At 41.8% G+C, this 17,756-nt stretch overlaps 1 protein-coding gene across 1 annotated transcript; it reads left to right on the top strand.

The window, feature by feature from the left end:
- The first annotated feature begins 13,807 nt into the window (after positions 1-13,807).
- LOC115387473 (immunoglobulin superfamily containing leucine-rich repeat protein 2-like) lies at positions 13,808-15,993 on the top strand. The gene has a single exon (XM_030090191.1). The coding sequence runs from the start codon at positions 13,814-13,816 to the stop codon at positions 15,989-15,991; it is 2,178 nt and encodes a 725-aa protein (XP_029946051.1). The 5' UTR covers positions 13,808-13,813; the 3' UTR covers positions 15,992-15,993.
- Positions 15,994-17,756: the final 1,763 nt, after the last annotated feature.

The raw sequence follows: 17,756 nt of genomic DNA, 5'->3' as shown, positions 1-17,756 counted from the left end.
TAAGGTGTGGCAAACAGCTAAAAAAGAATATTTCCATGATAGAAACTTGCCTCTAAAAGGCAAAAGGTCAACGGTGAAGCCAACGTATGGCACGCCTGTGAGCATGTGGTTAGGACCTGTGTTCATGTTCCCCTCCCTCCTCCCTCCTCCGCCGGCTCCGTCTGCCTCTGTGATAAACAGCCAGCTTTAACGCGGCGCTCTCGGCGTCTGATGAGCGCACGGACAATGTAGCGTTAATGGGTTTGTGAGTGCTGTTTTAATTTCCCATGCGGAGGCTGGGGGGAGCCCATCCTCCTGACCCTGGCGTGTGTCGGACAGCCCTTCCAGAGCTCAGCGGAGAAAAACGGCCTTATTAGCCCAGTTCATTAAAATCATTAATAGTCATGAAATGAGAGGCACCAGAGTCCAAAAGGCTTAATGCTCTATCCATATTAATTAGACGCCCACAAATCTGAAGTGAGGGGAAACCAGGGCTGCTTCAGTTCCTGATGCAAACACACACACACACACACACACACACACACACACACACACACTAAAGCAACCTGCCTACTGTGGCGTAACCTCCTCACACCCTCCCTTCGTCTGACTGTCACCGCCGCTACCCTCCTGTTACTGCTCGCGATTAAATTCCGTTTTAATTAAAACTGATCACATTAAGAAACTGATGTGGTTAATTAACTGGACTCTGGTGGAAGCGCCTTCCTCTACATGTGACGGCTGCATTGTAAAACACTTCCTGCTGAGGGGAGGGGCGCAGCGGGTGACACCGGCACCCCGCCGTCTCCCGCTTCAAATTCACAGCTAAAAGTCATCGGTGCTTACAACTCATTTATACTGCATTTCTGCCTTAATTCAAGGGAAGAGACTCGGCAGTGTGACTTCAGGTGCTCTTTTGTTTCAGGAATTTCCTGAATGTGAGCATCTTTAACCCTTTGTAGGAAAACAGACATTTTTAACTTTTGGAAGCTGAGGAAAGGAACACTCTGAATTATTTCTCACAGTTATGAATATGAAATATGTGTACATTATTTTTTTTTTTATTTCTGACAGCTTTTGAAAATAAATATTATCTTTTCTTCTCCTTGCTTTCTTCAAACTGACTCGTTCCTTGATTAATGTCGTCAGAATGTTTCTTGTATTCTCTTCTGCTCCATTCTATCAAAGGAATGGGTTGTTTAAATTCCATCAACAGTCCTTATTTTATATCATATACAGTCCAGTTTTATTGTTTTTATCACATTAGCAGTGATGTTTATGGATTCAGTTTGGCTTTTCTTTCTTTGGCTTTCTGAGGGTATTCTAATTTTCTTTAATTTTCAGTTTGAAAAAACATAGATGTGAGGTTGATATATGACCTGAAATCATCTCTATAAGGGACAGATAGATAAGATAAATAAGAAATATAAGATACTTCATCCTTATCGGTGTGCCAACATAATTATACACTTTATTTATTTGCAATAATTTAGTTTCGACGGGGATCCAGATTTGATGGTATGTCAAAGGAAAGATCAGGATGCCCTTCTTGAAACAACAGGAACTAGCAGAGAATCTCAATGGGAAAAAAAAGAGAGCCAACACTACAAAGGACATACATAAGTCTTTACTGATCATCAGTTTCAACATTACACCTTTTAGTTTGACGATCTCCAGTTTGAGTGGCTTCAGAGTGACTCCACAGTGAGATGTTTCCCAGTCAGAGAAAGCACAGATTCATGTGGTCTGCGACAACATCACAAACACAAGAAAACACAAGAAAACAGAGTTTTCTATGATGCCTCTTGCACATCTTCTCTACAGTCCTACATATTGCAGTTTAGAGACTTTGCTGCTGCACCTGTTTGAAGTGTACGAAACCTTGAAATTTCATCAGGAAGTATGCGGCGCACGCCTCCAGTTTATGGGGCCTGAAGACTGCAGAGCATGTGGGTTGTTTATAGGGCCTTTGAATATGGAGTTTGAAGCCTGTGCCTCTTTCCGGGAGCGTCTGGATGTGAGGAGACGTCCCGTTAATTAACCAGAGACATGTGGTTTCCCGTTCAGGAACACATGAGGTTATAAACCTATAGACACTCAGAATAAACATAATTAATACATCAGGGTTGCTTTCAGGAGAAAATATAGATAACAAGGAAACTCTTATCACTACAGTGAGAGCACTGTGCTGCATGAGAAACATAGCACTTTCAAAATAAGTCCTCTGCATCTGTTGCTCATGTTTCCTCTTCTTTGTGTTGATGCCTTTTTGAAGACTCTGCCATCTTGGTGTCTCTTCTTTTCTGTCCTTCCTCTTTGTTCTTCTTCCTCTTCATCAGTCTTTTGTTTTTGAAAACAAAAGTTATTGAAATAAAAAGCTGTACATTGTGGGTCGTGAAGTAGTAAACACAAAGACCACTTCTGATTGCTGTGATCTGCTGGTGTGTCATTTTTACTGTAGAATTATCAACAGAGTTACAGTAAGTAAAGCTTCAGCAGCTCATTTTTCACACACAAAAAAAAAACCCGCTGAGGCTGACCAGAAAAGAAAATCAAGGACATTTTCAGCTCAAACACCAATTTTCATCATCATGCATTAAAAAATGAGAAGATAAAAAAGAAGAACTATTTTGACAATGTTTATAGCAAACATGTGGAGCCAAGGACAGGTTCAGAAACAAAACAATCAAAATGTCAATCAATCAAAATGGCTTTAATTTGAGTTTTGACACTACTCTTTTTTCTCCCATCATCAATATCAATTTTACTATTTACTTAAACTCATATTCACTGGAGAACAAGTGTCTCAGTAAGCCAGAATCAGTTCAGTCTTTGTGACGGCGACATGAATTATCATGAGTGTGAGTTTTAGAAAACATTTGACCACAACACAGAACGTGTGGTAATAACATGATCACTCCTCTGAACCTCTGAGACTGATCCTCAACCTGCTAATGTGCCACAGCGACACTGTACTAATGGAAACAATCAGAAATTACGTGGGAGTTAATTCTTCACTGGAAAACATTTACAAAAGCCACCAGAGCCGGGACGCCTTTCTTTGTCAGAAATCAAGGCTGATTCCTGCACAATATCAATATCGTAGGAAAATGTTGACCAGCTGGGGAAAATAATGATTATTTCCTCGGCAAAACTCTTCTGAAATTCCTTCCTGTGTTCTTTATGTCTCTCATTCTTGATGGTTTTCACCTCCTCTCTTCTTCTGATGATGCCTTTTCGCATGCTTTCTCCTCTCGATCCTCTCGTCTCTCTGTCCTGTCCTTCCTCCTCTTTGTTCTTCTCTGCTCTTCATCACTGGCCCCCTGTCTTCCTCGCCGGCCTCCCGACCACACGACGCTCTTGCTCACAGTTAGAAGTTATGGTTTGTGGCTTGTGAGCTGACAGCACTACAGCAGAGGGCGAGATAAGGCTGTGACCTCTCTGGCCAGAGAGGATGAGATGAATACATTTACTCCCTGTGTGATGGGAAGCTGGGGCAGGAGGGGTGGAGGAAGGGAGGGGAGGGGGGAGTGGGGGGGGGGGGGGGGGGGGGGGGGAGCTGTCCCCTGATACTCCCACCTCCACCCGCTCCCACCCCCTCAACTAAATCTGCTATATCTGTAACAAGGGCTTCAGACAGGAGGGAAGGAGGGAGGCAGGGGAGGTGGGGGAAGGGGGAAGGGTGGGGGGGTGGGGGGTGGGGGGGTGGTGCAGGGCTGGGTAAATATATATGAGTGTGTATCGTCTCGTCTTTTTCCCCAAGGCCTGATATTGGATGATGTTCCAAAATCAAGGCCTCCTGCCACGAGGCCACAATTCATCACCCACAGTATAAGTGTGTGTGTGTGTGTGTGTGTGTGTGTGTGTGTGTGTGTGTGTGTGTGTGTGTGTGTGTGTGTGTGTGTACAGTGCATACATGGTGATGGTTTTTACAGTCTGCTAACAGCTCTCTATCAGACATCAGTAAATTCATTATATTGTCTTCTCTCATTTCAATTGATGCACATTCCTACAAATCCCGTCAAACCAGGAGATGTTTTTCATACAAATCAATGATTTACTTGAAGATTTACTTGAAGATGAAAAGAAAATAACATGCCTTCCTTTTTCTTTTTTTCCTTCTGTTGTGTGTTGTCTGCTTTAATTTTGTGTGTCCACAATTTTCCCTCTGATTAACAGGAATAACCCAATAAAGCTGTTGCTCCATATAATTAAAACTGAGGACGTTTCACCATGCCTTACCAAACTACATTTGGAAACCATGTAACTCACATTCAGTAATGTTTGTTTTTGAGTCATGCAGAGGGTAAACACAAATTTGAACAAAATAAAGCTAAGAAAGCCACCTGTGGCCCTTCCTGAGAACAAACCCAGATCTGATAAATACTATCAAATCAAACTGTCTCCAGACCATCATCTTGAGGGTCCATCATCATTACAGTTCACTGCTGAGAGTCCAGAAAGTTTCTTCATGTACATAAACAATCCAATATGAAGAAGATGAATCACGTGGTAATTTGGTGGCAATGTGTGTGACGTCTGTGTTTATTTTAATCTGACTGAAAAAATATTATCGAACCTAAGAGAAACTTTTATCAAATGTCTTCAAGGAGAAAACCTCACATTGAATAACAGATTATGAAACAAGTCACTCTTTCTGCTTTCTGAGTGAAGAATACAGTTATTCGAAAAGGAACCACTCTCGTCAGGACGTGGTCGACCTCGTCAAAACTCAGGATGAAATCAAAGCTCCAAATCACTTTATGATTCATCCAAGAATAAATGTGATTTTCTTAGAGAAGTCTACACTTAATTTAACAATAAGCTTTTCTTACTGGTGAAGGTATGAAAATCAAAGGTGGTCATTTTGATTTCATGTGCCTTAGAGGTTGATAATATGGTGATTATTTATTTCGATCATGCAGTGCGTCCATGTAAACCTACCCACATCCATGATGTTTCCCCTCTAACGTATTCTGATTTTCTTAATAATTCACCATTGACGTTTGAAGTCACCACTGCATTGACTTGTGGGTAACCTGAGACAGATACGGAGTAAATAATGCAGATGTGATGCTTTATAATATAACTCACATGACTATTGATTTTCATATCAAATAGAAATGAATAAACATTAACGGCTGCCTGGAAGAGAAGACGAACTGCTTGAAACCCAGCGGGAGAAAACGCTGAGTTCAGTCATGCGAAGCATCATCAGTTGGTCGTAAATGGACTTAAACATGCAAAAGTGCTGCTTTGATCCCTTCAGAGTGTCTTTGTGTGTTTGTGTTTCTGTCTGGGTCGTGTGTGTGTCCACCAAGGGCATCATTTATCCACCAGCCCGGAGGCAAAAACAACCTGCTGCCAGTATTGATGGTTCCTCCTGCAGTACCTGTGTGGATTGGGTTCAGAGGTCACCAGTCACAGGCAATCAGGAGTAAATGGAGCCTGTGTAACACTAGACAAACGGCTAAGAGCTTTAGAACAAAGCCAAGGCCGCCGTCCTGTGCGCATGTATGTGTGTGTGTGTGTGTGTCTGTATATTACCTTTATTTTGCTCAACCTTAGCTGCTGTAACAGGATTAATTCTTGTTTATTTCGGAGCGTCTGACCTTGCTGATGATCCCTTTATCCTTAGCTCTCCTCAGGATTGCAAACCTCACAAAAAAGAAAAGAAAAAAAAAAAGTTGCCTCGTTTTTATTTTTAACTGAATGAAATGACTGCTGGGTGAGCCACTCGGCAGCCAAAAACACATTCCCAATCCTTTTATCCCGGTGGTAAGGTTTAACACTCAGCTCTTACAGTGAGCCTCGTCCCCTGTTCATCCGCAGGCTAATCCAACGCTCCTTCATTGTCTTATTGACTCTCTGAGCCTAAACGCTGAGATTCATAACAGCATGTGGGAAGCGTTGCGAGGCAAAGCCGCCGAATTCGATGTCTTGGAGCGGGATGAGTTGAGGCGGGGCTCACTGGAGGAGGAAGACACATATCAAAGCGGTTTTAAAGGCACTGATCCGCCGTGCCTTAACTCACTCTTACATCATCATAAAGCATCATCCAATTTACCAGCACTGTCAGAGAGGAACCATAACACATCTGCATAATGCAGCGTCTTCACTATGTTAATTCACCCTCAACTCAGCCGTGGACGAGGAGCCCTCTTTCTGTGTTTGGACTTATTCTGCCTCTCTCGCTCCGTCTATAGTGTGCATGAGTGCATTACGCCGTGCTAGCATGGTGATGACTGTGAAAGATTATGGAGGTAAATGAGGCTCTCCAAAGCCCTCCAAGCCCTCCGTGCAGCGGTGTGATAGTCGGTGATACCGCGGGGTATCGCAGGAGGAGCAATAGAAGCACATTACTGCTGAAATCACATTGCTCTCCTCCACTGAGGGGTGTAAGTTACCGGGGGAAATGGATGGAGCACACAGGACGAGGGGAGAGAAAGGAGGGCGGTGAAGGTGGAGGGGGGTGAGGTTCAGCCTCTCCACAATTTGCATTGACACATGTGATCTCTTTTTAATTTTCCTGTCTGCGTGAAATATGGAAGATGACTTGATTAAATTCTGCCTGGGCGGGGTTCGGTCGCGTGCTGACTGACTGCACGTCCACCTCTGATGTGGAGGCAACTTCAATGGGGCTGAAAGAGGGGAGAAGACGCTCCTTCAGACCCTCTGACACTGTTTTATGACATCGATTTGCAGCTTTAAAAGGAGTGCAGGGAACACTGCGAGATGTGAGATGCTATCGCTGCTTGCTGTGCCGGTGGCTCGGCTCAGAAAATTGTCAGTCTGACCGCCACTTTGGCTCAGACCCAATTTGTTGTTTGACATTGTGAAGAAGCATTCAAGGCACTGCAAGTTTAAAACCTGATGACGCTTCCGAAATCGCCACACTGAGCTTATTACGTTTAGTTTTTCAGGAACTGGGTCATAAAGCATAACTTGAATTGCGGTGACACTTCGTTCATGTTGCCCACACTTTTAATTCCAGCAACTTTAATGATTTCCAGATGTTCCCGCAAAGTTTTCAGGTCCAATTTCTCATCCATTCCGTTAATGTCTCTATATCAGCCAGTTTGCATGGCAGAAAAATTAATGCAGACAGTTCTCATCCTCTGGGAATCGTTCTTATGATTTAAACAGTTCTATGGGATAACAGGAACTGGCACATCCTTATAAATATCTTGATGAATGCACAACTTTTCAGGTCTTATTTCAGTCTTCAGTCTGATTAGAAACATAAAAGCAAACAAAGTGTGCAAAGGATTACTATTGCAACAACACATCATCAGTAGGGTAAAACTAACCTGTCTCACGTCGACGGTCTAAACCAGCTCACGTTCCCTATTAGTGGGTGAACAATCCAACGCTTGGTGAATTCTGCTTCACAGTGATAGGAAGAGCCGACATCGAAGGATCAAAAAACGACGTCGCTGTGCTTCAGCTGCATTTTGATTTAATTGCAAATGATCAGCTCCCGTCATGCTAACCTAGTAAGCTGTAAACATGGGAAATCTGCGGGACATTTCAGTCTGATTGAATGACACCAGTCACTAAGGTCATGGAGATTTAACAGGTCGAAAAACACAATATTTTACTCTTTTTTTTTTAGGTGCAATCACATTAACTTCAAACAGTTAAAAATCGAATCTGCCAGTCTGTTGATGCACATTTTAATACATGTAACGACAGAGGGAGAATGTTTTGAATTAAGTAGTAATGTAATTCTGTGTGACTTTCAGGAACAACTTTTTGTTATTTTTGGAATTTTTGATTCGACCAGTACATTGAAAGCATGTAAAGCTTTGTAATTTTGACATGTCTTTGCAGAGACTGACCCCTGGTGGGCTAAAGGCAAATCAGACAAAAGCGAGAGGTGGAGAAATGACTTGAACTGTCTAGTTTTTAGCTACAGAATATAGCAGTATGTCCATATTTACAGAGTAATGTTCAGGAATATTATTGATCCTGTTTTTTCTTTTTTTCTTTTTTGCACACTTTTGTTGTGCTGATTTTGATTTGTTTCTATCATTGTCTTGTGAAGAGTCCCAACAAAGTTGGAACAAAGCCCTAATGAAATGCTGAACACATGATGATGGGGATGTTTTTCTTTCCCTTCACGTGACAGCCAATGACACAGTAAAAAAAAAAAAAAAGAAACAAACAAATACAACTCACAGTAAGGAACAAAATTCAGTAAAAAGATAAAAAATCAATAAATAGTAACAACAATTAAGAAAGCTGAAATCATGGAAACTGAATGAATAAAAGGGTCAAAGTAGAGTTTTAGATCATATCAGAGCTAATCTTCTTTATCGGACACACGACTTGTCATCACAATGTCCAGAACAAGATCATAATAAATAACAAATAATAAAAAAAATCAATAATAATTGTTGGGAAATGGCAGATATGATTTGGCTCCTTTTTCATTGGTGCACTCCACACCCTCAGCTCTGCTGCTCATCCCACAAATGCAGGTTTCTTACAAATACGTCGCCATTCAAAAGGCAACTGAATCGCCTTATACAATTTCTTGCAAATGGTCATTATTACAATCATCCAAAAACAAAAAATGAAGCCAAAGTAAGAGAATCTCATGGAACAGCAAACCCCTTTGATGCAAGTTTAGTTGTAGTTGTTTAGTTGTGGCTGAGGAACAACACAGACACAAACTCTTCCAAAAATATTGACGACTTCAAAGTACTTTGATAGGTTAAACTCAAAGCAGAAATGCTTGTGAACTGAAGAGTTTTACCACCATCTGCTGGAAACCAAGGTTACTTACATGTGTGGTGGTTTAATCCTGTTTTCTGGAAGTGACAATAACTTTGTGTTAATATTGATGCTTCTTTAGCGGCAACTGAACTTCACCAAGGGGCTCCTACATGTAACTTTCATTAAAATGGTTCAATGAAATTAAACAATTTTTGGTCTCCATACATTAGATTAGAAGTTTTTCCTCTCCATAGCCTTCTCAGGAGAAAACGTTCTTTCGTCTGTGTTCAGTTTTAGTCCTGAATCTGTAGAAAGCAGGATGTTAGCACTGAACATTAAACTGAACTGCACCCATCTGACCTGCTTCATGATGTTCAGCTGCTGCGGAAGCTGACAGCTGATTGAAAACAGGCCTCCTCTGTGATTTCAGAAGCCTCATCAGATCTTCAGATCACTCGGTTTTCCACATCATGAAACCTCCGCTCACTTGTTCACAGGATGAATTGGTTCATGAAAATGAACCAGACGAGTATAAAACAATAAGATGTTCTATTTAAAGCTCATCATGAATGAAAGTCTCCTTTCTACAAGGTAATAAGCTCCACTTTCTTCATCCTCTTCTTCCTCTATCCTGTTTTTCCTTGTTATCTTTTTCTCCCCACCCTCTTCTTCCTCATCATTTCTCCTCCTGTGTATTTCTCCATCTCCCTCTTCCTGTCTCTTCCTGCACCTCCTTCTTCTCCTCCTTGTCTGCTTACTGATCCACCTCTTGCATTTCTTCCATTGTCATTGTCTTCACTTCTTTCTTCTCCTTTTCTTCCATCATTTCCTCTTAATCTCCGTTCTCTGTTGGCCTCCTCCATTGTCTCTTCGACTTCCTCCTTCCTCTTCCTAATCCTCCTTTCTCTTCCTTACTTCCCTGTCATTGTTCTCATTAACCACTTCTGTCTCCCCTCTTCTCATTCTTCTCCATCTCCACCTATTTCTTTTCCTTTTTTGTTTATGTTTACTAGAATAAGCACTGAATTCGCACTGTGGGATGAACAGAATGTCAGTTAAAAGCACTTGATGGTTTGGAAGGATTTGGAAATCCTCAGATTTTACAGCTCCCTTTATTTCATTGAACCAACCAGAGGCAGCAAAGTAACCCGGCATGCTGATACCTCTCCCATGTCTGGCCACACACACTGCTCTTTTCTTAATGGGCTTCATGCGATGGCGCACAAACAGATCAATGTCCTGCATGAATTGTCCTGTTTTCCATGTGAATCTTGAACACAAGGGGTGTCAAACCTGTGGCCCACAATCCAAACTGGTCCACCAGATTGTTTTGATGATGAGGACTCAGACATCATGCTGTTAATGAAGAAACTCATTTTATTACCAAACACCAGGTGAAATCAAAATGGCAAAAATTCAAAAATCCAAGTCTTTCTTAAGGGAAAAAGTGAGCATAAGGCAATGGAACATGAAGACAGAGACAGGAAGACTGAGGCACTGACATACAGGAGAACAGCCACACAAAATCACAGAAACACTGACAGACTGACAGCAAAAGCACAATTTATACCGCAGACAACAATGACACAATCAGGCACAGGTGAAAGACATCAGCAATCAAGCAGGAGAGAAGGAAATCAAGGAGCCTGAGATGAGAGACAGAGTCAGACTCCAACAAAAACCACAAGACAGATCATGAACACAGACACAAATAGCTTAGTCCGGTCAAAGCAAGCAAAATTATGTGAGCCTCAAATTTATGCAGGGATGTTCAGTCTGCATAATTCCATGCAGACAACAGGCCATTGCCATAATTTGTAGACTAATGTGAGGCTATGGCTCGGTCAGCAGAGTGCAGAAGTAGTTTAAAAGCAGAGTGAAATCCATTTACCATCAAGAAGCTTTTCAGATTGCACTTTTCATAAGAAATTTTGACTTTTTCTTACAGCATTTGTAAAAAAATGCTTTAAATATGAATATTTTTTGGGAAAGCACTTGGATTTCTTGGCACTAATACAGAAATAAAACCTTGGAGTTGGTATTTATGTGATAATATGCAGCGATTTTACTACTTCAGTCCAGTCACAAGTGAATCTGGCTGACTGTGGTCTTCATTTCTGCTGAAATGAGTTTGGCAGTCCTGCTAAATTCAGCTGAAATAACATCAGTTAGTTTCAGGAAGATGATTTATAAACTGTACGTCAGAACTTCCCCAAAGAAATGGATTTATTTCTGAACTGATCACAGCAAGATGAAGCAGCAACACAACAGCTGAGATGAAATAGCATGCAGGCAGCTCTTATAAGGAGAAAGTAAAATTTGTCTGAGACTCGTGAATCACATGAACATCTTTCATTGCTGCTGCAAGGAACTTTTTTTTTGTTCAAGATTAATGTGGCACTTCTCCTCCAGGAGTTTAGTGAAATAAAGTGTGCGAGTAAAAGGTAAGGAAGGAAGGTAGCAAATATTAAGATTATTGAAAAATTAAGCAAAGATCAATTACACAGAAATATTCTGGGGGGGGATAAATAACGAATAAATAAACATTGTTTCTTTTTGTGTCAACACTTTACTACCAGAGGAATCAGAGTTACATTGATGCATTATTTCCAGAAGGGCAATTCACAACTTTAAAAATGATGTGGTTGGTTCACTCTTTAAAAAAAAAAAAATCCACACAGAAATCTCCCACTTGTGGGTAAAGCAGTTTCCCCTTCTTTGTAAGCCAGAGACACCCTCTTGGGGAAATTCCTTCAGCATCTACCCATCCTATTTTTAGAAAGCCACATCAGGCCGCCCCAGGGTGCTGACAGGGTTTTGCTAAAGTGCCCACAGTGAACCTGCTAGCAGTCCAAAGTCCACTGCCCCATGGTTCATTCAACTAATATCTTAAGATATAGTGAACATAAGTAGACAGATTAAACCATATTAACTTAGGAGAAATGCCAATATAAGTAAAACAACAACAAGAAGAACAACAATAACAATAGTAATTGATTGATGCTTTACAAATATCAATACTTGAATGTAAATGTTTTCAGTCCTGCCTTTAATCACACAATACATAACTATCTTTGAAAAAAAAAACATAAGAGTCGTAGTTATTGCAGTTCAAATGTGATGAAAACAGTTCGACGTCGTTTCCCCTTTAAAACAGTTTTTGTTGCAGCCCTGTCCGGAGCCGAGGAAGAGGAGGAGGATCAGGAGGGGGAGAGATCTCAGTGTGACAAACATCCACCGGGAGCAGAGGACAAGCGTGTTTTCTGCACAGACAGAGGCAGAATCGGACTGAACCCGGGTGACAGCATGTAGTCTGAGCTGCGCTGAGACTCTCACCGACGCATCTCTGCAGACATAAACAAAAACACGCAGGTAAGCCCGCTCTCGGCTCCTGAAGCAGAAACGAAGAGCTCCTTCCCTCCATCCCTGCATGAGGTTTTTTTTTTTTTTTTTTTTTTTTTTTTTGGTCATGTTGAGAGGTGAACTTTGTTCTGTGAATGTGTTTCATATGAGAGAGGCAGACAGAGAGGCAGGCAGGACGGACGTGCGGCTGAATTTTCAGCACCAAGGACAGCGCACCGGAGGCTCGGCGCAGACGATGTGCCAGTGACACAGCAGAAAGCTGCGCTGCCTCCTCATGCAAGGCAAAGATCAGTCTGTCCGCGTGCGTCGTCAAAGCTTCAACCGTATCCACTGCATTTCTTTCATGCAGCAGCTTAATTTTCTATTCCTGATTAACAGACGCCACTGTTAGGCTCCTATCAGACACCAGCATGTCTGGAACTAATGTCAGTCAGAGAAGCAGCAAAGAACCCCATAAAATGGCTTTATTGCTTTACAAATGCATGTCATTTGATGGAAATTACTTTTGAAAGTCAATTATTTATTTTGCAGAAATAATATACACAGATCATTGATAACCTCTTGACTAACATTGTGTGCCCTCCATATTCAAAAAACTGCAAAGCTCTGCGTATTCTGATATCTTCAGAAACTGCAAAGCTCTGTGTATTCTGGCATCTTTCAATAACATTCTGCAGCAGATCAAGCTGCAGTACCTTGTCTGTTAGATCAGGCCAGCTTTCACTTATTAACTGCATCAGTGGACTCCTGCTAGGACATGGGACCACAGCATACAAGAGTTTTTGTAATGATTTACCGGTATTGATAAACACTGAGAATGAGACCATGCCACAGGAGCAGGAAGCATCACAGTTTGGACTTTTTGAAATATTCTCAAATCAAGTCACTTGTCCATTGTCTCCTTCATTCTGCTCCTTAATTGCTGCCAGATATTTCACCAACCGTATCTACTGTATCCACTGTATCAGTGTTGTAACCATTGTTTCCATTAACAGTGGTCATAGTGTAGTAACTATTTACAGTCACTTTCTGCTTTTGTTTGTTTCTTTAAAATTAACTGATGTGAGGCCCCAAAAACACTGTGATAAATCAGGCGAGACAACAGGATTAGGAAAGCTTTTCTAATGAATCCAGTGAGAAAATTGACTTATTTTAAAATCATTTTTTACCTTATAGCTTCTGCAGTTTTACAATTTCTCAGAGATTTTTTTCTTAACATTATGTTGTGATACTCCAGACTTCCTGTAAAATGTTACAAAAGTAAAGAGACAGATCTTAGAATATTCTTACTATCACTCATTTGTTGAATTTCTCCGTCAACATTTTTTAAGGAGTTCCCTGTAAAGAATCAAGACTGTCACCTCACAGTGAGACAATCCCAGTTTGATTCAGTCGTGTTTGTGTCTCCACACTGTGAATATTTAAATTTTTTTTTCAAAATTAAAGGGAAAAATAAAAACATGCATGCCAGTGACTCCAGCTTGCCCGTGGTTATGAGCATGTTTGTGTGTCCGACTGATTATGTGATTTTTATAGGATGTAACCTGTTGTCGACAGGACTTAACCTCCCTGTGAACCCAACATAAAAAAAGCAGATATAGAAGACGACTCTGTTTCTCTTTTTTTTTAATCTTTCAAATTACTCCTCTTGTCGTCTGGTTTTAAAAATGAGTCTCAGATGTGCTGAGAAAATCAGGTTCACTCTGCAAATTGATGGAAAAACTGTGGTGCTGTTTTACAGGAGAACAAAATGGCGGCTGCAGAAACCTTCGTCTTCACCCTGTGCATCGCCTCTGTCTTCTCCACCAGACTTGGTTGCCCTGAAGTCTGTGTCTGCTCTAATAAATTTGGACGCTATTCAGCTGAATGTGCCAACAAACTCATAGTGGAAATCCCCGATGGCTTCCCTCCCAACGTCACCACCCTGAGCCTCACCGCCAATAAGATCCGTCTCATACCACCGGGGAGCTTTGATAATGTCACCAGAGTGACTTCCCTTTGGTTAGGTCACAATGAAATCCTGTCCATCGAACAAGGGGCCCTCGCACCTCTGATTCATCTGCGTAACCTAGACATCAGTCATAATAAAATCATAGACTTTCCTTGGGACGACCTGCAAAACCTCACCGCATTGCATCTGTTAAAGATGAACAACAATGAGATGGTGAACCTGCCGAGGGATGCCTTCGCCAACCTGAAAGATCTGAGGTCCCTGCGAATCAACAATAACAGATTTACGACCATCGCCAAAGGCACATTTGATGGTTTGATGTCTTTGTCGCATCTGCAGATTTACAACAATCCTTTTGCGTGCACCTGCGCCCTCGACTGGCTCCGAGACTGGATATCAACGACCACCATCTCAGTCCCAGAGAGGAGTCTGATCACCTGTGAATATCCTGAGAGACTCAAAGGGGAAATGATTGAGAACCTGCCTGATTCTGAGTGTCTGAGTCCGAACGTCACAATCAGAACGGAACCAAACATTCAGGACACGTATTTGTATGAGGGCAGTGAATTGGTCTTGACTTGTGAATTTAATGGAAACCCTAAGCCTCTGGTCATGTGGAACATTCACAGCAAAAGACAGAAACAAGAGTTGGCTTTGGGCTTCACCGATGATGAGCCTGGGGAATCAAACAAGAACTCTTCAACATCCCATAACTCTGTAAAAGTCTTCAATAATGGGACTCTTATTCTTTTGAACCTCAGGAAGGAAGATAGTGGCAGATACAGCTGCTCTGCCACCAATGAGTTAGGTCGAGCTGAGGACTTGGTATCAGTGGACGTGCTGGCCTCACCAGAACCAACAACTCATAGCATAATGACCACTACACCACCTTACATGCAAGCAAATCCATCAAAACACCACACAACGGACAGATTATCCTTTATAGATTTAGTGCGTCTCATTGATCTAAAGAGAAAAGACACCACCACAGACAAAATCCCCACTAACCCTGCAACTGCAGCCATCAGTTACGACTCTGAGGCGGTGACTGGGTCTCCATCGTCCTACAGTCAGTGTGGGGTGACAGCTAAAACCCGATACATTTCCAGCCATGTCTTCAATGGGAGTCTGGACGACATCAAGCAGTACACATTCGACTTTGGCGTCATCGCATTGAGTGTGTCAGAAACAGAAGCGACAGTGCGACTCAACCCCCTCCTCATGCCCAGAGACAGGAGCAGCAACCAGTATGATGATGATGTTGATGATGGTGAAAGTGATATACCTTCATCAGAGAGCAAAGAGCAAGGCGATGACTTGGATTTCTCAAAGAAGGTGCATTCAAACGGACTGTATCTGTGCGTCACTGCTGACCGCAAACACTCGGCCGTGCAGTGGTCGAGGATTAAAGAGGGCGTCAACACGTACACGTTCAGCGGTTTACGACCTGGCACCAACTACTCGCTGTGCCTGAACTACAGAGGCGAGGACTGCGAGGTCCAGGTGCTGTTCATCACCAAAAGGAGGGTACCCAACCTCCTCATCATCGTCTCGGTCAGCATCTGCCTCCTCACCGTGTCCACGGTGCCGCTGCTCGGCGCTACATGCTTCCACCTGGTGTACAAATACCGCAGCAAAACCTACAAGCTCATCCTGAAGGCCAAAGACCAGTACCACATGGAGAGGACTCTGGCCGCGAACTTCAACGTCCACGCGCCTCACACCGAGTCCCAGAGGAAGATCAACGGCAGCCAGCTGGACGAGGAGGACGAGGGCGAGGAAGAGGGGGAGTCGGAGAGTGTGGACGGGGAGAAAGAGGCTGATACAGAAGAGAGCCTGGTGACTGAGTCGTTTTCCTTGTCTCAGTGCAGAGGGAACGTGGACGACTGCGAGATGGGATCCGAGTACAGTGACCGGTTGCCTCTGGGAGCCGAAGCCATCAATATCACAAGCAACTTCAAATATCCAAATCAGTAGCTGGTGACTGTCGTGTTACCATAGATGTTTTCAGTTTGTGCCAGTGCTTTACATTCTTTTCAGAAATGCTGCTTCTCTGCACGATGATCCGACAACAATGAAGGTAAACTCACTCGCAATCTGAGCTGCAACATTTAGCAGCTAGCTAGCTAGCTATTCTGGTTGTCAACAGATATTTTTCATTTGTTGTGTTCCGCTCACATATTTCTGCATAGGTTTTAATTAGTTTCAGAAACCAGGCTTTTTAATGTTACGAAATTAGCAACTACTAACAATGCCCGTCTTTTAGTCTGCACTAACATGAATCTTAAGCTTTGTGTGATCAAGTGCAGCCTCATTTGTTGTGCGAAGGACCCAAAAACAGTTTTTTTTTTTTTTCTGTGAGCTACAGATGGATCCAGTTCTGCAAGAAAACACTAGTGGTGATAGACAATCATGGGTCGTCAGCCCCAAATATATATTTTTTAATTTATTTATCAGGTGTAATACTTTCAATGAGAGAAGTCTTATAATGAATGCCTTAAATCTCCAAATTCTGGATGAAATCATTTAATGATCTGGCCATGTTGTTTCGTTCATGCCCCAACTCAGCCACATCGGTAAACATTCTTCTGTCATTTCAGGGAAATTAAGAAAGAGGTGAAAGAACAATAACAACAACAACAAAAAAACCTCGGTGATAATATATCAAGGAGGCATCATCTCTCAAATTAAATGGATTTTACCTAAATGGCTCATTGTCACCATTACAGCGGTGTTGACATGATCTGTCACATTTAACTCGTCACATCACTGCTAAAGGGGTTGACACATGTTTGGGAGTGACTTGCATTCGGTGTCTTTCAAAAGGAGACTTAAGCGCGTGGACATGGAGAGATTTCAATCAAACGGTAGATCTTCAGGCTGTGAAAATGACCAGTTAAGCCAAAGTTACAATTGAACTTAGTGAAAGCAGCAGCAGGGCACCTCTCTTCCACTTTCCACTTATTTAATCACAGTTATGCATGCTTTAAAATCCTGCTAAATCCTGCAAATGCAAGCCTGATGGGATAAAGATAACAATAAGCTGATAATGCTACAGTGAAAAGGCTCAATTTGTCATTCAGCCAATTCTCTGCCGGTAGCTGATGTTGCACTCCCAGCTTCAGCTTTAGGGGGATGTGTGTAGGAACCAATAACAATACCTGTTGATAGCATAATAAATTTAACCATTTGAAATGTAATAAAACACAATAACTTCTCAATGAAGTAATAAAAAAGAGTGTTGCGTCATGTGTGTCCTCTATGAATGATTATGATGACAATAGTATACACGATATCTTATTTTGACTAATAAACTGCTCAAAAAAATGTAAAAAACAGTCAAAGAAAAACAGTCCAAGTTACATACATTTTTCATTTATTGCTAATTATATTGATTCATATATGTTATTATAGTATTGATAAGTGACTAAGCTACAGGCGTAATTATTTCTAAAATTTCCAAAATGATTGGTTATTGGTTGCTACAGACGTGGAACTCAGAAACATCCCATCATCTGGTTACATGATGAGCCCAGAATATGCTATTAATAAATGTTCCTACATTGGTTCATTAAAAATTCATTGGTGCATTCTCTTTTGGGGAATGAGAGAGTAAGTCGATTAAACTTGAAAGCATTGTTTGCTGCTTTAAACACAGTGGCGCTATGAAAACAATTTGATCTCTCAATCTTACCCTGAAGTTTGTACCAATGTCCATGTATTGATCAGCACTGAATAAATA

The sequence above is a fragment of the Salarias fasciatus genome, chromosome 1 (assembly GCF_902148845.1).
Source record: "Salarias fasciatus chromosome 1, fSalaFa1.1, whole genome shotgun sequence".
In the NCBI taxonomy this organism is placed as follows: Eukaryota; Metazoa; Chordata; class Actinopteri; order Blenniiformes; family Blenniidae; genus Salarias; species Salarias fasciatus.
This window is presented reverse-complemented; position numbering and strand designations above follow the sequence as displayed.

Coding starts and splice junctions, on each gene's coding strand:
- LOC115387473 (XM_030090191.1), top strand. CDS start 13,814: ATGGCGGCTGCAGAAACCTTCGTCTTCACCCTGTGCATCGCCTCTGTC.